This window comes from Aethalodelphis obliquidens, unplaced genomic scaffold (genome assembly GCF_003676395.1).
Source record: "Aethalodelphis obliquidens isolate GAN/ISIS:26980383/991018 unplaced genomic scaffold, ASM367639v1 scaffold17, whole genome shotgun sequence".
NCBI lineage: Eukaryota > Metazoa > Chordata > Mammalia > Artiodactyla > Delphinidae > Aethalodelphis > Aethalodelphis obliquidens.
In genome coordinates, this window is record NW_020837961.1 from 17,055,905 (window position 1) to 17,083,189 (window position 27,285).

At 39.9% G+C, this 27,285-nt stretch overlaps 1 protein-coding gene across 4 annotated transcripts in view; it reads left to right on the forward strand.

Annotated features, from left to right (window-relative positions):
- Positions 1-27,285, forward strand: part of DAPP1 (dual adaptor of phosphotyrosine and 3-phosphoinositides 1) — a 61,157-nt gene that overhangs the window by 8,799 nt on the left and 25,073 nt on the right. For 3 of the 4 annotated variants that reach the window (XR_003434983.1, XM_027116980.1, XM_027116983.1), the window contains exons 2-5: positions 11,287-11,409; positions 14,012-14,145; positions 15,656-15,682; positions 27,129-27,259. Coding sequence is in view for 3 of the 4 variants with exons in the window: in XM_027116980.1 (XP_026972781.1) it covers positions 11,287-11,409; positions 14,012-14,145; positions 15,656-15,682; positions 27,129-27,259 (415 nt within the window). In the remaining variant the exon portion in view is untranslated. The remainder of the gene's footprint in view (positions 1-11,286; positions 11,410-14,011; positions 14,146-15,655; positions 15,683-27,128; positions 27,260-27,285) is intronic. The other variant, XM_027116981.1, reaches the window with a different exon arrangement.

The window sequence follows — 27,285 nt, forward strand, 5'->3', positions numbered from 1 at the left end:
TGTAGCTGAACCTTGACTCCCACAAAAAAACACTTGGGGCCCCACCTTTAGTTCATTGTTTGACCAAATACATACTCTGCCTCTGTCATCACTCAGGATGCTTCCTAAAGCCTGGGGCAGCTGGCCTCACCGTTTAGCTCTGCTATTAGCATTTGTTAATGTGGACATTTAGAATGGTAATGTGGAACGCCTCAGACAAGCTGGTTCCATCACAGAAACCTCCTGATTGGAAAGACTATGGTCTTTCTCCAGCCTCCCCTACGTATCACACTACGATACATAGAACTTTCAAACTTTTTGCAAAGCCTCTCCTTGGTTCTCTCCTTGGTCAGGGTCCATTTGCTATGATCAATGGAAAGGTAAGCCCACATCTGTGAACAGGGGACTTAACACGTTTATGTGGTCAACACCACGTTGTCACATAATATATGCCACGGCCTGACTATAATACAAATTGCCGCACTGATAGTTTTTGAGCTAAATAAGACATTTCCTCTTCCTTAATCCATGATTTCTGATGGTATAAAGAGTCAAGGGCTTCATGTTTTCATGAAGTCAAAGTGTCTAGCACCAACACTGTGAACAAATGTACACAAAGGCGAGCAGCAGTCAGGCAAATCCCATGGAGTGACTCAAGTGCTGAGGACACATGAGCCCAAGTTAAAATTGCTTAGATTGAGATTGCCTAATAGATTCATTTTTTATTCTATCATCATTGTGTTAGCAGGATTCTGAGGCCAAGCACAGACCTAGCAAGCAAGAAGACAGATCAATGAGCTATGTTATCCATGGCCTTAAGAGAAGCTCTGTTATCCATGGCATCATAGGTTACGCATTTACCATCTTTGGTCTAGAGAGTTCAGAAAGTGTGTCAGCATCATTCAAAAGTGAGACTAAGTTTGAAAATGAAAAAAAAAGTGAAAATTCTCCAAAGAAGAGAGCTTTCATTGGCTGTTCAACTCCAACGCCTGTTAGCCCTTTTTACACAATTAGAAATTTCTATTATTGCTTTGGGCTGAAATGTATGTCCTCTTTAAGCCTGAAGGGACAGAATCTAGGTTCTGTCACTTCTCTTTGCCAGGAAGGGGAAAAATGTGTCATTAAATATATGAATAATCTGTAAACATGGGTTACTAAGAAATTTTCTCCCCAAGATGTATGTAATGTAAACGGATGTATGGCTCATGTTTTAACATGCAAGACTGATTTCTGTGCCCACTTGTTCTTCCAGTCTTGTTTTGCATTGCTCCTCAACATAGACCCTCTGTTCCAGGTAGGCATTGTGTTTCCTGTATACACCATGCATATGTCAACCTCAGTGCCTTTGCTTATGCTACTGCTCCGGTTGGAATGCTTTTTTCTCTCACACTTGATGAATTCTATATCTACGCTTCAAGTTCCAACTCATGGTATTCTTCCTCCATGAAGTTTTCCCTGATCATTTCATCCCCTCACGGGCTCCTCCTTCTATACCATTTACTGCCCCCATCACTAAGATGGCAGCTATTGGGGGATTTTTTGATGAAATTTGCCACAGATCCTTCTCTTTTCCTCTAAGTACTTATTTCCTAAGTACTGTAAATCTCCTTAGTACACTCTTTGCTCTCTCTGTCCCGCTTTTAGATACCACACTCTGTACACTCAAACCATCAAGGTTATTGAAATGAGTTAAAGTTTTTAGGACCAAGAGTTCTTCAGCTCCATGCTTCTCAAATGCTAAACTGCATAGCAATCATGTGGGGCTCTTGATAAAAACAGATGATAATTCAACAGGTCTAGGAAGCCTGCAAATGTGAATTCCTAACAAAATCTCAGGGTATTGAGTGGAAAGGCTTCGCATTGTTTTTCAAACACCAGGTACAACCCAAGAGTGTTCTTAAAGTTTATTTAGTGGGTCACAATCAATATTTGTTTAAAAAAATAGAAAAGAATATAGTAAATAGTGTTTAGAAGAATAGTGTTGTTTCCTATAACACTTTTTGGGTTTTTTTGTACGTTTATAACATAAGTGTGTGTGTGTGTGTATGTGTGTGTGTGTGTGTATAGAGAGACAAAAGAGAGGGAGGCCAAATGCATTTTATACTGTGGACTAATTCGAAAAGTTTGAAAGCCTCTCCTTTAAAGGACAGAGCAGAATGAGATATAAACTTGTATCAGCAAATTAAGACAATGAAACCGATTGGGATAAGAAACTGTGAAGGCTCCAATAGGCAGGGGCAATTTCCCAGAAGGTTCTAACACAAAGGGCACGGGAATGAGAGAAGAGGCAGAACTGAGGACCAGCTTTCTGGATCAAGCCCGACTGCCTTCTCTGTGGTTGATCTTATTTCCTGTATCTTACTGAGAGGCAGCTATGAAAATTCTTTAGTGAGTGGGTGTTTCCTGATTTGTTACTGTATCATGGGAGGGATAAGGCCACTGCTTCCTTCAAGGCCAGCTGTGGGTTTGATAATCTCATAAACCCAGTACAAATATTCTCTGGAAGCTTGATGAGCCTCTGCTCACTAGTAGCCTTGAGACTTATTTATGACGATGTGTGGACCTTGGGGGAAAAGGAAAATACAACATTGCTTCGAAAGTGCTGTTATAAAGAGTAATTTCTTGCTCTTTTTTACTTCTTCAGAGAAAATGAGACAAAAAGGCTTTTTTTTTTTTTTTTAAGTTTCAGGAGAATGAACCCTATCCCAAATAGCAGAGAAGTCGTATTCCCGGCACGCAGCACAGTGCCCAGCATATTCATAATACATTGTATAAATAGCAAAGTGTTTACCTTGTTCTCTTCTGCAAAAGTTAAAGACTCATATAAGAAGTTTATTAAAGAAGTCAGTGTTCCAACATGAAAATAAGAGAGTTTTCCTACCAGGTGTTATTATGAGTCACCTTGGCAGATGAGAAAGACAGAGGTTGCTACTCGTGTGGTGTCACATAACGAAGGCGTCAGAAGTCATTGGAGCAGAAGGACTCATTGCTGAGGAAAAGAGTGGAGACAAAGGCCAGCTCTCATCTCACAAAATTTTCACTGATACTGCCTGGGTGTTTGTGACCCAAGTTAGCTGCTTATTAGCATTCCTTTTCGCTTGGCAGTTCCCAGGAGCAAAAAGGTTTCTTATTGCACTTAATTCTAAAAACATCATCTTTCTAATGCAGCTGTGGGAGAAGTGGCAGAGCCGCAGAGGAAGATGACTTGCTTGGGGGTTTTAACCAACAGCAGGTCTAGCGTGAATCAGCAGCATGATGCAACTGTCAAGAAACGAATGCAATCTTGGGTTGCCTTACAGTGTACCTGGCAGCCAGAATGGGGAGATCTTGTGGGGCTTTGTTTTGCACGTCAGGTCTTACCTTGAAGATAGATTTTGAAAATTTAGAAGGTATTCAGAGGAGATAAGTTCTCTGGGTGATCAAGGGACTGAAAATCTATTGTGAAAGGAGAAGTTGAAGACGATGGAAGCAAAAGAGGGAACATTCTAAATGCTTCTAACTATTTGTATAAGTATCATCTATATAACTCCAAGAAGTAGCTCTGAGACCATCTGTTGAAAGCCGTACAGCAAGAAACGGTAATTTGATATATAGGCAAGAGTTTTCTGACCATCAATCATGGAAGTATGGAATGGGCTTGCCTATACAAGTAGTGAGTTCCGCATCATTAGTAATATGTAAACAAAGATTGAATAAGGGTCTTATTAGGGTTTAGACTTTGTACAAAATTTAGAAATATAAACCAGGCTACTGGTTGTGATTTTCTCTGCGATGAGGGACTATATGTGACTTTTATTTACTAAGTTAAACATTTTTAATTATTTAATTTTTAAAAAAATAAAAAGCAGACGTGGCTTTTATAATCACCAGAAGTGAGAGAGTGAAGCCAGTGAAGCTTCAGCTTCAGGTCCTCTGCCTTGCACAGACCCTAGTGATGTAGTTAAAATAAATGTAGTCAACTCAAAGTCCCTGAACATTACACTTTTAAACACCCTGAAATCTTACAGCTCATTTATGAAAGAAATTTGATAGAGGTTCTCAAATTTTCCAACGGTCCTAAAAACTTCATTAGCAATATCACATAGTGAAGTTGAAAATAACTTTTCTATGCTATCAATAATTTTAAAAAGCATTATAGGTAAAAGACTGGCTTCTTATTCTATCCTCTATATAGAAAATTGTAGTATACAATTGTTTTTAGATGAAGAAATAACCAGAGATGACATGGCCAAAAGTATAGAGAAAAAAAGGTATAGGGGTATGTAAACACTTAATTAATGAATATAAGTTGTTTTCTCAGTTTTGAAATGTTTGTGGTATTTGTCAGTTTTTTATTTTTTTAATTTGTGATATAATTGACATATAACATTATATTCATTTCAGAAGTAAAATAAATATAATGACTTGATAATGTATATATAGCAAAATGATCACTGCAATCCGTCCAGTTAACATCCATCACCACACATGGTTAACAAAACTTTTTTTTTCCTGTGATGAGAGCTTTCAAGACCCACTTTTCTAGCAACTTTCAAATAAGCAATACAGTATTATTAACTGTAGTCACCAAGCTGTACATTACATCCCCATGACTTAGTCATTTTATAACTGGAAATTTGTACCTTTTGGTACCCTTTACCCATCTCACTATCCCTTCCTCCGCCACCTCTGGCAACCAGCAATCTGTTCTCTATATCCATGAACTTGGTTTTTCATTTGTTTTTTTATTTTTACTTATTTATTATCTTTTCATAGTTAAAGCTTGGTGAATTTTTATTCTTTTTTTAATCAAAATATAGTTGACATACAATATTATGTTAGTTTCAGGTGTACTACCTAGTAACTTGACACTTGTGTGCATTATGAAATGATTGCCATGCTAAGTCTAGTAAACATCTGTGCCCTACAAAGCTATTACAATATTATTGACCGTATTCCTTATGCCGTATATTGCATCCCTGTGGCTTATTTATTTTATATCTGGCCGTTAGTACCCCTTAATCTCCTATACATAGTTCACACACACCCCCCTCCCTTACGGCAACTATACATTTGTTTTCTGTATCTCTGAGTCTGTTTTAGTTTAGTTTAGTTTGGTTGGTTGTTTTGTTTTCTGGATTTCTCATATAAGTGAGATCATACGGTATCTATCTTTTTCTGTCTGACATTTCGTTTAGCATAATGCACTCAAGGTCCACCCATGTTGTCAAAAATGGCCAGATTTCACTCTTTTTATGGCTGAATGAATATATATATATATATATATATATATATAAAACATTTTCCTTATCCATTCATCCATCAATGGACATTTAGTTGTTTCCATGTCTTAGCTATCGTAAACAATGCTGCAATGAATATCGGGGTGCATATATCTTTTCTAATTAGTGTTTTAATTTTCCTCAGATAAATACCCGGGAGTGGTATTGCTGGGTCAATATAGTAGTTCTATTTTTAATTTTTTGAGAAACCCCCCTACTGTTTTCTATAGTGGTTGTACCAATTTACATGCCCACCAACATTTTCTCCACATCCACACCAACACTTGCTAGTTCTTGTCTGTTTGACGATGGCCATTCTAACAGGTGCGAGGTGGTAGCTCACTGTGGTTTTCATTTGCATTTCCCCAATGATTAGTGATGTTGAGCACCTTTTCATGTATCTGTTGGCCATCTGTGTGTCTGCTTTGGAAAATGTCCATTCAGATCTTCTGCCCATTTTTAAATCGGATTGCTTTGGATTATTTGTTTTTTGCTATTGAGCTGTATGAGTTCTTTATCTATTTAGAATATTAACCCATAATCAGATATATGATTTGCAAATATTTATTCCCATTCAGTAGGTTGCCTTTTCATTTTGTTGATGTCAGCTTTTAAAATTTGTGATCTATTGTGATTTCTCATTCTAAATAATTATTCTTTTCTTTTTTTGGTAATTTTACATTAATCTTCATAAAGAGACTTTCAAATTTTGTAAGTTTCAAGCCCCTTAAAATTGGACTCTTCCATCTAATAATCAGAAGAACAAAATAAAAAAATGTTAAACACAGTCCCAATTACAGGAACTTGAGGCCCATGCAATTAGGACTCTATGTAATGAGCTATTGTATATGTGTATTAATCCATAAAAAGCCCTGTAGACATCAGCCAGGGAACTGTCAGCGTCCAGGGCCCAGTATAAGACAGCATCAGTCTCCCCCCAGCTTCGTCTCGCCATGCCTGACTGCTGCCCTTTGGCACTCACCTGAATTACTCACCCCACCCCACCATGCAGGGCTCTGACCCTGTACATACCTGGCATTCTCTTGCTTCTTGGCCTTTGTTCCTGTTATTCCCTTTGCACAAAATAGCTCCCTGAACGATTGTCACTCCGTATCCCACCAGACTTTAAATAGAGAAAAAGTCTCTCTCCCTCCCCGCAAATGCTAGGTCATTTCCGGTGTTCAATAAACAATAGTTGAATAAGTAAATTAAGTAAAATAATTAAATAAAGCCAACATTAACAGGGCCCTGGAGGTTGGATCAAGGTAGACATACAATTTTCTCTTTTTCCAATTTTAGTTACCCAATGAATATATGCATGTATTTTATTTTATTTTTCATTAGAACAAGCGAAATTAGGAAAATTTGATTGCGCTAAAGTTCCCTCTAACAACACCCTCAATGCTGGTTCCTTCTTTTAAGGACCAAACTTATGAGTTTGGTGTGTATTTTATCAGACTTCTATTTTGTGCTTTTATATATTATTGTATGTGTTGTATTGTTTGGAGGGAAGGAGAGAGATTTTTCAAAATGAAGTGGTTTCAGACTATACCTGCCACCAGTTCCTCTAACCTAACAATATGTTTTGGGATCTGTCAACTTGGATGTGCGCGGACACAAATATTCACTCCATGTTTCTCCGTGGGGGAGTGATTAGCATTCTGAGCGGGACAATTCTCAGTTGTTCAGGACTGCATCGGCCATCAGAGGGTGGTAATCATTCCTGGTGCCCCCTCACAATGTGTTGGTAGCACCCAACCCCCTGCCTTTAGCATTTGGCAACCAACAACGCTCTTAGCTTTTCAAACTCTTTCGGTTAACTTTTAACATAATCTCATCCTATGAGCACTCAGTGCACTGCACTTATCTGTCATCTCACTGTTGGTAGATATTTAGGATGGCTCCTAAATTTTATTCTCACAAACGCTCTTCAGTAGACACCTTAATTCACACTTCCTTCTGTGTACGTGTGAGTGTTTCACTAATAAGCCACCAGAAGTGGAGTCGCTGGTCATGTGTGCATGTCCAGTTACACTAGATGTGCTAAGTTCCCCTCCAACTTAAACACCTGCCAACAGTAGATGGTAATATCCAGGGCCCCCAAATTCTCCAGTACTTAATGCTAATCCTTCAATTTTAGCAGATCTGGTGGATTACAAAAGTACTGCATTGTTGTTTTAATTTGCATTTTTCTGATTAATAGTGAGACTGTTTATTTGAAATACATATTTCTTCTTCTGTGAAAGACTTTCATTTTCTCTTCTGTACGTGTACATATTTTAATTTTTACTACATATGCTTTATAATCAGAAAAAAATAATGCACACTTTAAAGAATAACTTACATATTCTTCAAGGCCTACTTAGATGTTGGGTCATTCAAAAAATGGCCTTGATCTTTCTTCCTATAACCCCCGCTGGATACTTTACTCTCTCTTGGATGTAGTTTGCAAAGTACTTGTCTTACCCTCTTGACTAGATTAATGGTTTCTTGAGGCTCGGCCTGGGTTTGTGTTTCCTTTGACCTGCCTAATACAATGCCTTGCACAGATTTGAGCTTAATAGATAAAGATTTATAAAGTTAAATGATAGAAGGTAGAGAAGGTTGACTGTGGGAAAACTACCAGCTGAATAAGACTGTATTTTCAACCTTTCACTCTTTATGTACACAGTCTTGAACCATCCTTACCAAAGATGGACATATTCCTGCAAAGGGTATGTAATGTTATTTGGCTTTATAGTCACTTCCCTGGAAGATATGCTAATCGGAAGTTCCTAGGAAAGGATGCTTAACTCAATTAAGACAGGGAGTTTAGGTATTTGTGGAAGAGTTGTTTGGGGAATGAGGGTCCTCATTGCCCTGCAGACATCATGAAGCGTAGGTGGCTGCCTGGCAGCCTCTGTCTTAGGTTCGCCCAGGCCCAGGACTCCACGAAAACTGTGACAGTGATGTTGACTCAACCAAGTGATGTTTCTCACCCAGAAATTAACACTCCCTGAGATGTTCCAAATTAGAGCACAGTGTGATCCTTCTTGCTTTATATTCAAGGATTTCTTATGTGTTTATGATATATAGCTACTGTTTAAAAGATTACCATAAAAAAGTTCTCAGTAAAAACTGCCAAGCGGGAATGATCAGAGTTCTGTAAATGGTTTAGATAGACATCAGATCTTGTTGAAAAGAATCCCAAGGAATGTTCAAATTCTTTACATTTTAGAATTTTGTTGATCAAATTTTGTTGCTTCAAGGGACTTCCCTGGTGGTCCAGTGGTTAAGAGTCTGTGCTTCCAGTGCAGGGGGCGCGGGTTTGATCCCTGGTTGGGGAACTAAGATCCCACACACTGTGCGGCCAAAATACATAAACAAATAAAAAATTTTTGTTGCTTCAAATAAGTAATCTATTGGCTCAAACTAAATGGTTTGCTGAAATGTTCATTCAAAAAATAATTACAGGCAAAATGTATTTAAGAACTTGTGACCTTGTAGAGATTTCACTTATCAAAAGGAATTAGAATTTTGTCCGTAAACAAACCTGACGTTTTTGAGAGCCTCACTTTTAGCTCCTCCAATTGTCCTTTTTTTTTAAAAAAAAAAAAAGAGGTATAATTGACATACAACATACTAGTTTTAGGTTCCAATTGTCTTTTATAGTAATTTCATTCCGTGAAGATTTGAGCATGTCTGGGAATTAGTCGAATGAATGGGTAAATAAGTCAATGGGATTTCTTATAAAATGCTTCACCTTGCCATTGCTTTCAGCTAGCAAGCACATTTCTAACACAGGGTGGAGGCATCTCTGCCCCAAAGAGGAAATGTGCTAAAGAAGCAGATATTAGCAAATGCAGATTTAGAAAACAGATAGCTCGGAGACCTATGTAGAAACTTCCTTCTACATTTAGTCTTACGTTTAATTTTTATTATCAGGTGAAAATATCGTGCCACAGGGACATCCCAGTAGGATCCCTCACCCCCAGAGCAGGGGTCTTCCTTGTACACCATGCACATTTCTTTAACAGTACTTAGTTCACTGACATTACCAATATTTGTGTAATTGCTTGTGTCCCCTTCCCCTCCACTGCCCTGGACTGTGGGTCCCTTGCAGCAGCTACTGTCCCCAGGACCTAGCTTCCTGTTATCTGCAGTAAGTTGAAAGTAATCAACAATTATATTTGAGCAACAAGAAAATCACGTCCCAGAAGATACATTGCAAGTTATGGCTTTGTGGATCTCAATGGCTTCGTGAAAACTCCTAATGTGTTTTGAGCCCTGCTGTTTGCCAAGCCTGTTTTGACCATTTCATATGTGTTAATGTGAACAGAACTTACAACTGGCCCACAGGGTACAACTGTTACTAATTCTATTTTAGAGGTGAGAAGACGGAGACTCGGATTGGTTAGGTAACTTGCCCACAGTGGTACAGCTAATAAGAGGTGCCACCCAGATCGGGACTAAGGCAGATTGACTGCAGAGCCCACGGTCCTCATCACCACACTGAACTCTCTCTACCGCTCATTAAAAAGAACAGGAAAAAACTGTCATTAGGAAGAAGGAGTGAGGTGCACAACAGTGTGCCTGGAATGCTCTTATTTCCATAGAACTGCGGTAGCGGACAGGCCTGAATGCGTCTAAATGCATGGGATACCTCTCAGGAGGAAGCACAAAAAATGGTTAATGTTGGGGTCCTCTGGGGAAAGGAATGGGGGACTGAGGATTAAGGGAGAGGAAAAAGCTTTATGTTCATTATGTTTTCTTTTGAACTACGTAGATTTTTTTTTTCCTACTGTGAATATATGTTACCTTTTCTGATGTGTTTCTGTTTTCTGGTTTTTATTTTTATTTTTTAATTTTTTTTTTTGGCTACATTGGGTCTTCGTTGCTGCACATGGGCTTTCTCTAGTTGTGGCAAGTGGGGGCTTCTCTTGCTGCAGAGCATGGGTTCTAGGCGTGCGGGCTTCAGTAGTTGTGGCACGTTGGCTCAGTAGTTGTGGCTTGTGGTCTCTAGAGCGCAGGCTCAGTAGTGGTGGCTCACGGGCTTAGTTTCTCCGTGGCATGTGGGATCTTCCCAGACCAGGGCTCGAACCCGTGTCCCTTGTATTGGCAGGTGGATTTTTAACCACTGCACCACCAGGGAAGCCCTGTATTTTGTTTTTTAAAACACACACATCAGTTTGAATGTCCTTGGGACTTCCCCAGCTGTGCAGATATTTGTCAGTTTAAAACACTATTGGATGGGGCTTGCATCTCAGTATAAAACATCTGAATTCCTTGTGCTCAACTTCATTTCCCTCATGACAACGGACTCTGATATAACAGCTCAGTGGTGTTCTACACTGCAAAAGGTGGTACCACACTTTCGAAAGAGAGTGTGAGAGAGAGACCAAAAGAAAGAGAGAAAATTGGCCAAAATCTATTCTTATGGTTATTTTTGACTTGGATTTTTAAAAAACTTTCTGTCTACAAAGTAAAGTGTGTGTTTGTTTGCTAGGACTGCAACGACGAGGTACCACGAAACGGGTGGCTTAAACAGCGGAAACTGATTATCTCACAGTTCTGGAGGCTAGATGCCCGAAATCAAGGTGTCAGTAGGGTGGGCTCCTTTGGAGGGCTGTGGAGGAGGATCTGCTCCAGCCCGCCCTCCTTGACTTGCAGGTGGCCTTCCTCATGTTCACATGGCATTCTCCCTGTGTGCAAGTGTGTCTCCAGAAGTCCCCTTTTCACGAGAGGACGCCAGTCCTATTGAATTAGGCCCCACCTTAATAACCTCATTATAACTCACTGAAGACCCTATCTCCAAATAAGGCCCCATTCTGAGGTACTGGGGCTTAGCACCTCAACAGGATACAATTCAACCCATAACACTCTGCGATTAGCCAACTCTCTCCTTTCCCCTTCAGCCTCATCCAGCAATTTCCTTTTCTTGATGTTTTGGCTCAGAGTTTGGTCTCGGGCCTCCCAGAGCGGAGAATATTGCTGAGAGGAAAAGCCAGTGCAGGAAGAGTCCCCCTGTGGTTCACCCTGAGTGAAAGCGCTGCTCTCTCCTCCACAGGTGGTACCATGGTAACCTCACTCGACATGCAGCCGAGGCTCTTCTCCTCTCCAATGGATGCGACGGGAGCTACCTTCTGCGGAACAGCAATGAAAGGACAGGGCTGTACTCTCTCTCTGTGAGGTAGGATGCCTAAGAACTCTATAAATTCAGTGGGGTCCCACCTCTTATTTATCGGGGCACTGACTCCATGGTCACACTCAGATTGCCAGAGAACCGAATTCTCTTGATTCCTGCTAGACCAGCAGGTCCCAGGATGCCAAGCTCTGAGTGGTGAGCCTGCAAAAAACATTCTTGCCCCTTCCATTGGTGGAGAAAAAATGTTAGAGCTGAAGGAGATTTTATGAATTGTTTAACCCAGAACTCTTGCTTGACTGAAGAAGAAACTGAAACCTGAAGTGGTAAAGTGTCTTCCACCCAATAAATCAGTGATAGAAACAGCACCAGAATCACATCCCTGAAACCTGGCCCGGTGCCCCTTTCACTATTCCTTGCTTCCTCTGGAAAATCAGAATGACTTGTGGCTGTGCAGTTTTCATAATCACAAACTCAAGCAGGCAGTATGCAACTTTTAGTTTTTTTCTATAAATGGACTGACCTTCTTTCTTGAATTTCCATTTCACCTATTAAGAAAGTTAATCTAGGACTTCCCTGGTGGCGCAGTGATTGAGAGTCCGCCTGCCAATGCGGGGGACACGGGTTCGTGCCCCGGGAAGATCCCACATGCCGCGGAGCGGCTGGGCCCGTGAGCCATGGCCGCTGAGCCTGCGCGTCCGGAGCCTGTGCTCTGCAACGGGAGAGGCCACAGCAGTGAGAGGCCCGCGTACCGCAAAAAAAAAAAAAAGAAAGAAAAAGAAAGTTAATCTAGTGCCCACCATGTATGCCCTGCTCAAAACAGTGATTGTCCTTCCAGGGTTTCTCTCCCATCCCCTTCCTCCTGGTTGGCCTCCCTTTCAGAGAAGGTGACCTAGTCACGTGATAATCGGGGGGAGTCATTTGTTAGCTGTCAGCATCTGTCACCTTGGCGTCCACTGACATGTAGCAAGTCTTTCTGGGTTCACAGGGAGTTGCCCCTGGGTCAGAATGGTGACGTGAGGACTCCATGTAATTGCCCTCGGCCACCCAGCCAATAACCTCAAACCATTCTTGTTTTATTTTATTTACAAATTTTCTAAAAAACATTTTTGGGAAAAATATTCACCAAAAATAGAATTCTGCTTTGGGGGAAACAGGAATTGTGCTTTCTCAGATCAACAGCAAATGTTAAAATTGCATTAAAGTGGTTAGATGGTTGATCCTTTATCGCATGGATCTCCCCCAGATCTCAAACAAATCTGTGCAATTGTTGGCTAAAAGAAGGTTAACTTTTCACTTTTGTATGTCTTGCCTGAACAATTATAAGCTCCTTACAAAGAGATGATATATATATTACATCTATATACAAAGTTAAAATATAAAATATTAATTTCCATTACAAGCACTTAGAAATGCTTTAAAAAATAATAGCCCCCAGCAAAAGTAAGAGGAATCACAGACCAGCTCAGGAGAATGATTGTTTTTATTCATTTGGTCATTCGCTTCCTTAATAATAAATATTTCAAAGCATCCGCTCTGTGCCTACCACTTTGATAAGTGCTGTAGAAGATTCAAAGACCTTGACATCAGGAAGTATAGCCTCACAGGGGCAATAAGACCATATCCAAATACCTTACTACAAAGTAGAGCGCTGTAAATGCCATGAAAGAAAACAAGGTAAGCGCTTGGGTTGTTGAGAAGAGAAAAGGCAAGTAACTCAAGCCGGAAGTAGCAAGCAATATTTGATAGAGTAAGTGGCATTTGAACTGAAACTTGATCAGGAACAAAGTGGAAGAAGTCACAGGTGAAGGGAGCTGTACGAGCTAAGGGACAAAGGCAGAAACTCCTAGGAGAACAGTAGGCGTGGTGGCACTGCAGCAGTTCCCAAGGTGTGGTCCCCAGACCAGTAGCATCACCAGAGAGCAGGTTAGGAATACAGATCTCAGGCCCCACCCCAGACCTACTGAATAAGGAACTCGGGGGGTAGTGTCCAGAAACCTGGGCGCTGCAGGTGATTCTGATGCTTGCTAAAGTTGCAGCATGCCCTGCAAGAGAGGAATAGTGGAAGTGAGGCTTGAAAGATAGGATTGGGTCAAATCAAGTATATATATATAAATTTTTAAAAATTTAATTCTCTGCCTTATTCCAAAAATGAAGTGGAGAATGACAATGTAGGAAATCTGATATTTTATTCAGCAGGCAGTGGAATAGGCATGGGAGGCAAAGGGCTGGGCTCACATAACTGATTAAGTGACAGAAGCAGAATTTGGATTGACTCCCAAACAAGTAAGGGAGGAGGGCCAGGCACAGAGAAGAATACGGGGAGGGAGTGACTTGCCATTTCTATCATCTCTCTTCCTGCCGTTCTTAAACTCATGCCCCTTAAGAGGTTAATGTTCAAAGACTCGTTCGGCAAGTCAGAGAATTCACAGGGAGCACCGGCTCTTGTCTTTCATTAGAATGAAAAATTGAGAGCACTCTCTGCCCGAAGAAACCAGCGCTGTTCTTTAAGTGCCAGTGGTTTCAGTGATGGTGTCATAACTCTCAGCTTTTAGAAGGTTTAATGGTAATGCTAATGCCTAAGGTTACATTCCCCTTCGAAAAAGATACTCGTTTCTTAAATAATGTTAAACATTTTTTTCCCTTTTAGAGCCAAAGACTCCGTCAAACACTTTCACGTTGAATATACTGGATATTCATTTAAATTTGGCTTTAATGAATTCTCATCTTTGAAAGATTTTGTCAAGCATTTTGCAAATCAGCCTTTGATTGGAAGTGAGACAGGTAAGCTATGAACAGATACTTGACCTGTGAGATATTGTTTCAGGATGGAGGCGGGACAAAGCGGGTTTCAATTAAATAGTTGTCACTTCTGTTGAATTATGTGCATACTATAGGCAACTGGATATGTTTAGGAACTTTTTTTCCAATTACAGTGCCATATGCTACATTAAAATATATATATATATTTCAGTATATAATATACTTCAGTATATTATATACTGAAGTATATTATATTATATATATATTTCAGTATATTATATTTCAGTATATATATATATATATGTCAGTATGTTAGTATTATTTTTAGGAGAAAACAATGTGCCTTGTGCAAAATAGGTATTTTTCTCAGAATGTGTTATTTAATGGATTGATTAAAAGCACACATTTCTTTAAAATGACCTATTTGTTTTATAATGATATATACAGTAAACAAAGAAAGAACAAAGGAAAGAACAACTTTTTGATTCCTCAGAAGTTTAGGTATGAGAAGTTTGCTTACTGGGGAGACCCAAAAATGATCATTTTGAGCAGTTTTTGAGCATTTTAAAATGAAATGCAATTTCCCAAAGATCATTGAATATTAAAAATACTGACTAGAAATTACTCTCCTGAACAATTTCTTAATTTCCTCCTAAAATTCTGTTTCTCTTGTCTTGGTTTCTGATAAGTTTTTACATGGCACTTAAGTATGGCTGGAAATAGTTTAAAATTTCCTTTCTGGTTGGTTAGAGTCAAACCAGAAAATTCAAGTTAAAAAACAAACACACTCGCTTGGTATTTAAATTATCTAACTCATTTGTCTATACTATTTAAATAAAGTAAAGGATTTCCTCTGTATTTGTGACATAGAATCACAATTTTATATGTCCTGAATTGTTGATGATTCTCAGTTAATCAAAAGTTGGACAGTTCCAAGAACCAAGCACAAGAGGAATTCAAACCTTAATAGCAGAGTCAGTTGCTGCGAATTTGTACACACTCATTTTCGTGGTAAACTTGGTGAGTGGGCTTTTTGTTGATCACACTGGGAGAGATGCCACCAGTGCCTTTTCCTTTTCTGCTATTTCTGTGGCCTGAATAGACCCTGATATGACTCACACAGAGTCAAGGAAAGACAGAAAGCACAGTGGAAACCACAAAATAGTTGACTTACTTTATACTGACCATACAAGGTCTTTGATAGATTATTTCAAAGCATAAAATTGAAGCAGTCATCTTTTTTGTTTCTGGTGGAAATTCTCCTAATCAACCCTGAAAATTACTTTATCATTTAACCAGCAATAATTCTCATAAACAAAGGGCAAGTGGTAATGATTTTATTTCCTTTGCTACTTTGGTCTTGGCAAGCATTTCAATTTCAAATCCCTTCCCTTCAGACTTATTTCTTACTTGTATCCCAATCTACACTCATTTTCGTTCAATTCTTGGTCACTGGCAATGGACAGGAGATGTTGAAGCCAAGGACTCTGTTTTGTCTACTTCAATTTTTGTCCTTCTCTGTGTCTCCCAGGTCCTGGTACAGTGCGTGGTGCTTTGGGTGAGTGAATGAATAAATGAATGAATGATGACTGTAAGTTGCAACTCTTTGTATCCTTCAAAGCCATTACCATCGTTACTTTCTAGCCTCCTCTTCTCTCGCCAAGCAAAATCAGCTCCCTTCTTTTAAACTCTCCCTCTAGACTCTATTTTCAGTATCTTTGGTCATTCTCCGTACTCCTTTCCAGACTTTCTCCAAGTTAGGAAAAAGTACATATTCTGCCTGCTAGCAAGTTTCAAACCCCCCCCCCCCTTTTTTTTAAAAAAGTTTTTTTGTTTTATTTTAAATTCTTTTTAATTGAAGTATAGTTGAAGTACAATACTATATGTTACAGGTGTACAATATAGTGATTCACAATTTTTTAAAATTTTACTCCATTTATGGTCATTATAAAATATTGGCTATATTCCCTGTGCTATAGAATATGTCCATGTAGCATTTTTTAAGCACAATAATTTGTACCTCTTAACCCCCTACCCCTATACTCTCCCTCCCCTCTTCCCTCACCCCACTGGTAACCGTTAGTTTGTTCTCTATGTCTGTGAGTCTGCTTCTTTTTTATTATATTCACTAGTTTGTTGTATTTTTTAGATTCCACATATAAGTGATATACAGTATTTGTCTTTCTCTGTCTGACTTATTTCACTTAGTATAATGCCCTCCAAATCCATCCATGTTGCTGCAAATGGCAAAATTTCTTTTTTTTATGGCTGAGTAGTATTTCATCGTGTGTGTCTATGTATGTACCACATCTCTGAGATCAAAGTGAATGCAGCACTTTCCGGTTGAGCTTTTCTGGCACTGATCCAATCACTAGGTGAAAGGATCACCTAAGACTGCACCAGAGTAAAGGCTCCTCAGATTACATTTGGGTCAATATTAAGCTTCCCAGCAAATAGATTCATCTGACGAAAGAAGGTTTGTGATTAATGCAATAGGAATTATAAAGATTTGTAATCCAGACACCTATGGGAGTTTTCTTCAAAGTGACGGAGGGCGGGTGGTGGTGGTGTGATGAATTCGGAGATTGGGATTCACATATATACACTAATATGTATAAAATGGATGACTAATAAGAACCTGCTGTACAAAAGAATGAATACAATAAAATTCAAAACTTAAAAAAAAAGCTGAAACTTGCTGTAGCCTTATCATCACTATAATTGTTATTTTATTTATTGCAAACTTAGGAAACTGAGATTTTTGCTCTCCATTGCCTCTCCTTTGTTCTATTCATTACCCAGTTGGGAATTTGTTGCTATTTAAACCCCTGCTACAGACCCTGAGTGCCAATAGATATGTACTTGACAAACTGGCTTCCGGCTCTTGAGTTAGATCCCAGTAACTCTGAAATATTCCTCTTATCTGTCCCTGCCAGCTGAAGGCAAAGCCACCAAAGCTGGGAACAAGGGGCAAAACCCATGACATAGGAGCTTCCGTTATGCCCCCTGAGAGTAATAGACCTCAGGAAACAAGATAACCTGCTGAAGCTATGATGGCTTTTAAGCCCAGATGGTCCTTGGAAGTCACGGAGTCAGCAGTGTGACCTATGAATAACAGTGAATGGAAACTGGGATTCCATCTTCTAAAAACAGATCTCTTCTTGTTCATTTAAGAATTGGTTCCTGGGGACTTCCTTGGTGGCACAGTGGTTAAGAATCCGCTTGCCAATGGAGGGGACATGGGTTTGATCCTTGGTCCAGGAAGATCCCACGTGCTGCGGAGCAACTAAGCCCTTGCACCACAACTACTGAGCCTGAGCTCTAGAGCCCGCGAGCCACAACTACTGAAGCCTGTGTGCCTAGAGCCCGTGCTCTGCAACAAGAAAAGCCACTGCAATGAGAAGCTGGTGCACAGCAATGAAGACCCAATGCAGCAAGAAAGAAAGGAAGGAAGGAAGGAAGGAAAAAAAAGAAAAGAAAAGAAAAGAAAGAAAGAAAAGAAAAGAAAAGAAAAGAAAAGAAAGAATTGGCTCCTGAAGAAAAGGGAACCCTCCCACACTGTCGGTGGGAATGTAAACTGGTACGGCCACTATGGAAAACAGTATGGAGATTCCTTAAAAAACTAAAAATAGAACTATCATATGACCCAGCAGTCCTACTCCTAGGTATATAGCCAGACAAAACTATAATCCAAAAAGATACATGCACTTCTTCGTTCATAGCAGCACTAGTCACAACAGCCAAGACATGGAAACAGCCTAAATGTCCATCAACAGACGAATGGATAAAGAAGATGTGGTCCATATGTATATACATTGGAATACTACTCAGACGTAAAAAAGAACAAAATAATGCCATTTTGCAGCAACATGGTTGGACCTAGAGATTATCATACTAAGTGAAGTAAGTCAGAAAGAGAAAGACCAATACCATATGATATCACTTATATGTGGAATTGAAAGTATGGCATAAATGAACTTATCTATAAAGCAGAAACAGACTCATAGACATAGAGAAATGACTTGTGGTTGCCAAGGGGAAGGGAGAGGGATGGACTGGGAGTTTGGGGTTGGTAGATACAAGCTATTACATTTAGAGTGGGTAAACAACAGGACCTACTTTATAGCACAGGGAACTATATCCAATCTCCTGGGATAAACCGTAATGGAAAAGAGTATTTTTTAAAAGAGTGTATATAGACGTATGGCTGAATCACTTTGCTGTGCAGCAAAAATTAACACAACTTTGTAAATCAACTGTACTTCAATTAAAAATTTAAAAATTTAAAAAGAATTGGCTTCCAGTGATCAGGAGACCTCCAGGCTGATGATTCCTTCTTCACCATCAGATGAAGTGTAAATTCTTATTAAAACTTTTGATCGGTTAAGGATCACCAGGGGAAGCATTTGTCTGCACGATGGATGAGGCCCTGCCAGGGTTCTGACCTCCAGATCCCCAGAATGGGAAGGGCTAGAACTGGGTATTTCAGGCCACTCTGCAGACCAGCCCAGACCCACTCAGGCCAGCCTCACCCTCCAGGGTCTGGGGAGTGAGTTTACTTAAGAGAGACTTTCTCACACTCATTCACTGGCAAGAATGGCATCACCTTTGAGGGCAACAGGGAAGACGTCCAAATAAACAACAACCGTACACTTTTGCCTCACAATTTTATATCTATTTAATGTCTTCAGTAGAGTGAAACCAGCATTCTTGGTCCTGGGTCATAAGAAAATATTTGCTCTCAGGATAGGTAAAAGTGTTAACCTAAAGGGATGAATACGCTTTTAAGATTTCTTTTTCCTATTTTATTCCTATTATTTAAACTCCCAGGATTTCTGCCTCCTAAGCTAAAGAATGAAGATCTTGTAAGCAAGGTCTAACCCTCCTGACAACTTTAAGATTCTATTATTATAATTTTCCCTTTCCCTTGTTGTAATCTACATTTAATCTCTCTAATCTGCATTAAAGTTTCCGTTCACTCTAATTTCTCCTTATGAATACCCACAAACACTCTTAAGATACTTCTCATTCTCAAAACCCAGTCATCTCCCAAGTATATCATAGAGATATATACAATGTACCCACTTGCTTTACTCTCTTCAATGGCCCATTTACCTTCTAACATATTTTTAATTCACTTATTTTTTTAAAACCTTCACACTCATATGTAAGCTCTATGAGAAGAGGGATTTTTGTCAGTTCTCTTTCCCTGTTATGTCCCAGCACCTAAAAGAATAAACACTAATCATTATCCACAACATTCTGTGGTGGGTATCCCATTACCAAAGCCCGCATTGCAGCTTTCATGGCAGCATCGCAACTAGTAAGCTACTGACAATTAATGTTTACTTCCAAAGTGTATACAAAGCATAATTTGAAAATGATGATTTGCGTTGTATGTACGCTCGGTAATGATCAAATTCAGACTCTGCCTTTCATTTGTAATAGTAAGAGGTTATGTAAAACTTCTATTCATATTTGTACAAGGCTTCTAAATTCAACTCAAATAGACTTGGAAATTTGAGACTTTTTTTAGTATGAATATGTTTGGTCCATTATTAATTTTTACTGTTTCCTCTTGTAACGGACTGAGTGTCATCTTGGAAAATGTAGATACCATTTCTCTTTACGCTTAAATGTCCAAATAGTATTAAAACAAAAATCGCCTTTCCCATTACCTTTTATTTATATTGCAATACTTTTGTACATGAAATTGTCTTGTACAATTTATTATAGGAATTACTGTGTTGTTACTTTAATCACCTAACTAGCATGAAAAAATATGGTATAAGTCAAGTGTGCTGTGTTTGTGCTTTACCCTTTATAGTAATTGGTTCTCAATTTTGAAGATCCTATCTGGTTCTTTCTTAAATGTCAAATTTCCACTTCTCTTTTTGTTTTGATGTGGGGATTCCCAACCTTTTAATAACTGCTACAGTTACTATTTTATTTTGCGACACCAGCCATTTTACCCAGCCAGCATTTTAAAATAATTAATTTAAAATTAATTTAAATTTGAGAATTATGTGACACTTCTGAAAATAATTGGTGACAACTTGGAACGTTGCCAAACCACAACCAAGAGTCATTTCTTTAGTTTATGTTTGCCAAAAATATAAATCTTCTTAGTTTGTAGAGGAGGTGTGTTTGAAAAAGCAAAAAGCAGGCAAGGAAGAGAATGAAACAAATCTTTGTGGAGTTTTACTAAGTTTGAGGTATGTTACTAGATATTTTCACATATACCAAGTTATTTAATCTTCTGGACTACCCACTATAATGTGTAAAGTGCTCCCATTTTCAGATGAGGAAATAAAAACTCAAAGATTTTAATTTATTTGCCCAAGCTGCACACATAGAAAGCATCAGAGCTGAGACTGGAATCCGGGCTAACTGGTTCTAAAGTGTGTGTGCTTTCCACTCATTTTGCTGTCTCCTGAAACTGGTGTCACAGTGACACCGAAATACAGTATCGCCACATCACAGCATGGCCTTGAACGGATTTGAATGGGAAGAATCCCTGCCACATGATGTAACAGAATGCTTGCAGGATACGGCAGGCCTACAATACATGTTTTAGTCCTCAGTTTCTTTAAAACCTTTAATATTTTTGGTATGTGATATAAAGCCACTGTTCTAAAGAATGTGACTCAATTTGAACTTCTGTCTTCGTGTTTATTGCTCTTCTTAATTTATTTACATAAATTGCCATTGGAGAAACTATACTAGGAAATCATAAAACAAAAGAAGGCTGACTAGGAAACATCCCCCAAATACTTAGCCCCATCTCCTTCATGCCTCTCCAGAAAGGATATAAAATAGCCTACATAATTACAGTAAAGTAAAATAAAATTTAAAGTTTGAAGAGAAGGTGGAGGAAAAGAAAAATGAGGGCAAAAATAAAATGACATCAGGACTAAAGTATATCAAGTGAATATTGCAGAAACAGGATAAACATTTTGTTACTAAGCGTCCTAATATTTCTTGCCCTTCAGTTGGGCCTGTGCTTTTAACTAGATTTACAGAATGTTGGATTTGGAAGGGAGCTCAGAGACCATTTCATTTCTCCTTTACGAGTGAAGAAACTGAGGCCTGGTGAGAAATGTTGAAGCAAAAACTCTCCTCTTCTTTCCTCAAGCTTCCTCTTAAAGAAACCACTTCTTCGAATTTTGATTTGTACATGCGATCTCTGGCCCACAATAGCCAAGAACAACATTTCACAGGCCGTACAGAGTTTCCATGGTGGTCATTATCACCAAGGCTGAGAAAAACGTATGGTATAATGAGTAAATATGTGAACTCCCAGTTCTAACTCCAGCCTTTGCCATGTATCAGCTAACTGTGTGTCCTCGGGCAAGTTATGTGACCTCTCTGAGCTTCAGTTTCATCATCTTATAAAACTGAGCTGATGGTAGTAGTTGATATCTTAATGACTTGCTGTGAAGATTGAATGAGATTAGGCATGTAAGATATTTAGAATCATTCTTAGCGTGGCATAAATACTTATTATTACTGTTATTTAACGAAGCCCTTTTATGGTAATTCATTCCAATAATTATATGCGAGAGCTGTATATTCTTTGGCATATCATGAAGAGTTGGTTTAGGGACAATTGGGTTAGTGTTTATCAAATCTTTGTAATGTTCTCTTCAGATTTTAAGCCAGTTCCATAGTGCATTCATCTGAAAGGTAGAATCAAGTGCTCCAAAAAAAGTGACCTGATTTGACTTGGATGTTTAAGACTCTTCTTTTTCTCTGGCTAACTGGTCTGCTTTTCCTACTTCAGTATATTTCTCTTCTCTTACTATTTTTAATATTAAAACCAATATTAAAACCCCTTCATCTATAAACGAATGTGGTTTTAATAGCCCCCTTTTATGATGAGTTCAAGTTTATTTGCAGAAAAGGTAGCAAAGAGAAAGATCTTAAATATTCTTATAAACCCCCTTAGAAAGTCACTTCCCATTGGTGGGAGGAGATAGAGGAACCCACCATGCATACGCCAGTTGGAAAGTTTGCTTTCTGAACCTGAGGGCAATAATAAAACATGGATGGATATAATCTTACTTTAATTTAATTCATAATTAACAAATACGTATTGAGTGCCAGCTATGAGCTGGGCATTGCTGGCCACTGATAACACAGTGATAAAACAGGTATCATCCTTGCCCTCAAACATCTTACAGTCTAGGTGGGCAACCTGGCTGAGTAAGTATTGAATACTAGCTTTAGTGCATAAAAGAAATATTCTAAACAAAAGTGGTTTTTTTTTAGGAGCTCTATGTGCCCTGCCCTACTCTCTGTTTTAGATATCAAACCAATGCCTAAGGCTTGAGACTGCCCTTACACTTTTTCTGAATTCCTGCTGGGATACAAGATAAGGAGTCCTTCAATGCAATCTCAAAGTATTACACACTGAGTAGGTGTCCTATAAGTTACAGTACAGCCAAAGCAAATTTAAATACGTGCCTCGATCCTGCTGTGATCACTTCAAAAATATACCTCCGCCAAGCATTTCTGATACCAGGTTTCATGTCAAAGGCAGGAAACAGCAGTCTCCTCCTTCATGTAGTTTAGAAACTGAAATGAAACTTACAGCGAGCATTCCAACCTGTGCTTGCAGATCTGTGTCTCTTCTCCCTCTACCAGCCCTTGTCTCCTGTTGCCTTTTATCTGAATCTTCAAACCAAGTCCTGGGGTTAATTTTGTCTGAATATCACTAACCCAGAGTTCTCTCTTATGGAGCCAACGTGCTGTCTTGAACCTTGGGTGGAACTTATATAATGAGTCTGTGGTGGCAACATTAGATAAGTTTCATTTGACTGTAAATGACAGAAAGTAACCCTGGCTAGCTGAATTAAAAAAAAAAAAAAAAAGGAAAAGAAGGATACAGGAAGAAAAGTGGAATTTTTTGGAAGGATATTCATATATCCGCTCAGAATTTAAGGGCAAGCTAAACCACGAGAGACAGTAAGTGATCAGCCCAGCGATCATGGCAACTCTGTAGCTTTCAGCAAATTGAAATGCCTGTCTTCCTCCAGCTCTGATCATCTCAAAAACGTACCTCCACTGAGCGTTTCTGAAACCAGCTTTCATGTCAAAGGCAGGAAACAAGTCTTCTTCATGAACTTAGAAACTGAAGTTAGTGGACCTTTTTCCCAGAGAAGTGACTAAGCAGATCCCTGGGTTGGTCCAACGAGTGTGTCCAGGTTAGGTGTTTGTGGAGGAGGGCCAGGGTCTTTGGGGTCTACTTCTGGGTAAGGGGATGGAACGATTTCTACAAAAGGGGAAATCATTGTAAGGCTAGCAGCCATGCCGAGAAGTCCATATATTGGCCCTTCCTTGGGCAGAATAGTTGGCTAAGGAGACCTGTTTCTCAAGAGGCCATACTTTTATCAGTGGAAGTTATTTTATTCATTTATTTATTTATTTTCGGCTGCGCCGTGTGGCATGCAAAACTTCCCCGCCCTGGGATCGAGCCCATGTCCCCTGCATTGGAAGCGCAGAGTCTTAACCACTGGACCACCAGGGAAGTCCTGGAGTTATCATTTTATAAGTAGTTTGTCATTTTCTTCATTCCACCATTCAATCTAGCCTCATTCATGGTCTTACTAGTTAATATCTATCTATGGTCAATTCTGCTTTCCTGGTTGACTCAATAGCATTTACCTTAGCTTAGCTCTTCATTGGTTAAACTTCAGAGGAAGTTTCAAAATGGAATTTGGGTCCCCACAATGGAGATTTGGAGAGCCGAATGTGGAGTTGTTGTCCTGTCCTGTCCTTGCCCCAGACCAGGGTAATCATGGACCTGGAAGAGCCTGGTTCATCTCAGACTCTTCCCTGCCTTAAATGTGAATTACTGTGGCATTCATTCATCCATTCACTCATCAAACCTTCCCTACGTCAGAAACTCTATCAGGAGGTAGGGCTACAAAGATAAATTTGGCACCATACCTGCTCTGAAGGGACTCACAGGGCTTGGAAATGCACGTGTTGGAAAGGCAATGGCTTTACAGTACCAAGTGATTACGGCACTGCAGGCTCAGGCAGCAACCCTGGCCCAGAGATCCTTACACTGCAGCACAACGGGCCCCTATGGCTATGCTTACCTCCCAGAAACTGATACCGTGGTAAGCAGGGTAATGACCCCCCCAAAAGCATTCACATCCGTCCCCGGAAATGTGAATGTTACGTTACATGGCAAGAGGGAATTAAGTTTGCTGATAGAATTAAGGCTACTAATTAGCTGACTTTGAGATGGGGAGATTATCCTGAATAATCAGGAGTAATCACAAGGGTCCTTATAAGATGGAGGTAGAAGAGGGAGAACTGGAGAGAGAGCAGCATCAGAAGGACTTGACCCACCGTTGCTGGCTTTAAAGATGGAGGAATGGGGCCACCAGTCAAGGAATGCAGGCAGCCTCCAGACGCTAGAAAAGGCAAGGGAATGGACTGTCCCTTAGAGCCTCCAAGAGGAAAGCAGCCCTGCTGATACTTTCACTTTAGTGAGACCCATTTCAGACTTCTGACCTCCAGAACTGTAGGATAATAAATTTGAGTTATTTTAAGTCACTACACTTGTGACGATTTGTTACAGCTGCAGTAGGGAACCTGTATAGGTAGGCATATACCTGGGGTGTGCTTGGTTCTCTGCAAAAGGACAGAGGATTGACCAGGTGCATCTTTCTTGGGCATCATTTTAAATATTATTTTCATATTAAGCATATGGAAAAGGAGGATAATTTAGCATCAACTTTGAAGATGAAGCACAAGATTTCGCATTTTTTTCTTATTTGTGAGCTGCTTTGAGCCCTGAGCTCCCGTCCCCCTCTCCTCCACTGTCAGATGAAATGTTTAAGAGGCACCTGTTTGTCTTAGTGCTATGTCATCAGTGCCTACTAAACTACTGCCATTTTTATTATTAGCACATCGTTACACTTAGATCTTTCTTATTTTAAAATCCACACCCAAAGATGGCACTCATTGGAATTTCACTCAAGGATTTAAAAATACTCTATATCAAAGCATGACAACATCGAACATTGTTATAATCCTTTCACAAACACTTCTTTATTTGGTGCTTAAAGCAGCTTCATGAAGAAAGCGTAATTATGCTCACTTGTCAGAGGAAGAAACAGAAGCTTGTGATAGAATGTCCAAAGTCCACAGGTGCTGAGTGGCCATGGTTGCTCCTTCCGTGATGCCTAGGTGGCTGCCAGGAGGCGTTTCTCTGGGGTAGGTCACTTAGAAGCCAGCCTCCAATTCACCAAGCATCTGCCGTGTCACAGGTGCATCCACAATGCCCCTGAGCCTGCATAACGGCTGCTCTTGATTTAGCTGTTGCTGCTTTCATTATGACTGTAAACCTGTAACTGGCCCCTTGTCCTGATATGACTGGATCTGTTCTCATGAAAGAATCACATTGACAAAAGGGAGTACAGACAAGGTGCATGAACAGTACTGGAGCTTCTCATAACTGCAAGAGCCATTCTTCACTGTGTTCCCAGGGTTCCTGAGGTGAATCGGGTACAGAGAGATATCAGAAGGCCCGGCTCTCGTTTTGCAGTCAGTCCATTGTATGTACTCAAGCCTCATAGAAAAGTTTTGCTTTGTTTGTAGGTTTATCGTTATTATTAAGGGCTTTTTAACTGCAGAGGAGGTATTTTCCTTTCCTCCTTGTCTCTCTTACTGCAATTCAAGGTCTATACTTTCTATGAGCTTTCTGTCACCCTGTCAAAGATGGCTTCCCTGACCTGATATAAATACCGCCCTCCCCAAACCCTCTTTTCGCTCTCTGTTCCTTTACATTGCTCTGTTAGGGTTTTCATAACGATTCTCTCACTTGACATATTCTTTTGTTCAAATATTTTTCTGTCTCTCCTGCCATGAGAGCAGACGCTACATCTCCTTTGTCTGTTGCTGTATCTCCAGGGCCTAGACAAGTGCCTGGCACTTAGTAGAGCTCAGTAAATATTTGTTGAATGAATTACTGAATTCTTTGCATCTCCCCCAGTGTCTGGGTCTGCCTATAAAAGACCTGTGTGAAATTTAAAAAGCAAGAAGCCATAGCAAAGGGGAGAAAACCCTTAACTTAGTCTTTTTGTAGTCAGTTTCTAATTTCTGACTGACTGATTGGGGAAAGGGAAGGATGCAGAAGGGGGAAATATCAATGTTGAGCTGAAAGCGCTCAGCCCTCTGAATGACTCGCCGAAGCCCCCAGTGCCTGGCGCCTGGGGGGACCCTTTTTCTGCCGGGACCCCCCTCCTCCAGATGGAAGTGAAGGTAATCACACAGGAGCCCCAGCCTATTTACTTCACGTTCACTAAAGAAAAGCAAAGATTTCATTTCCTCCAGTGTTTATTGGGTGGTAGGAGATACTACGGAAAATGCTACGAGTTCATATTTTTCAGGTCCACTGATTTGTTGCAAGTTGTTCTGAAACCAGTGAGAAGTAGGGCAATGGAATAAATCCTCCTATACCCAGAGTATTTGATTCGTTTTGTTTGCATGGCTTTTGTAAAGCCCACCTGGAAAACCTCCAGTTACAGCTTTAAGGTCTAGAACGGTGTTGCCTCCCCTAGGAAAGAGTTTCTGAAGCATTCCATAGAAAGGCTCTTCTTATGCATGATCTTTTTGTCTCTGTGGTACTTTTTCTACCCTGCCACCAGTGACATCTCACCTAAAAAGCACAGTTACCACATAGGCTCCCAGCATGCTTGGTTCACGTGGCCAACGTTGGTCTTATCACCCCGTTCAGTTAAATGACTATGTTCATTGCTGGCTCTGTCCCAGCACGAGGAGGCCAGATATCGTCTCATCCCGCTTTGTATCTCCAGCAACTGGCTTAAGTGCCTGGCATGTAGTTCGTACTAGATACATGTTGAGAACATGAGTAAGTGAATCCATGAAAAAACAAGAGACTTTACAATTCAGCCACAGTTATCCAGTTGTTAGTGTTTGGACCTTATTTCTGGGGATTCTACTTATGGTTTTTTGTCTTCATTCAGGCACTCTGATTGTTCTGAAACATCCCTATCCAAGAAAAGTGGAAGAACCATCCATTTATGAATCCGTCCGGGTTCACACAGCAATGCAGACGGGAAGAACAGAAAACGACCTCGTGCCCACTGCCCCTTCTGTAAGTGGCCGTCAATCTACCCACAG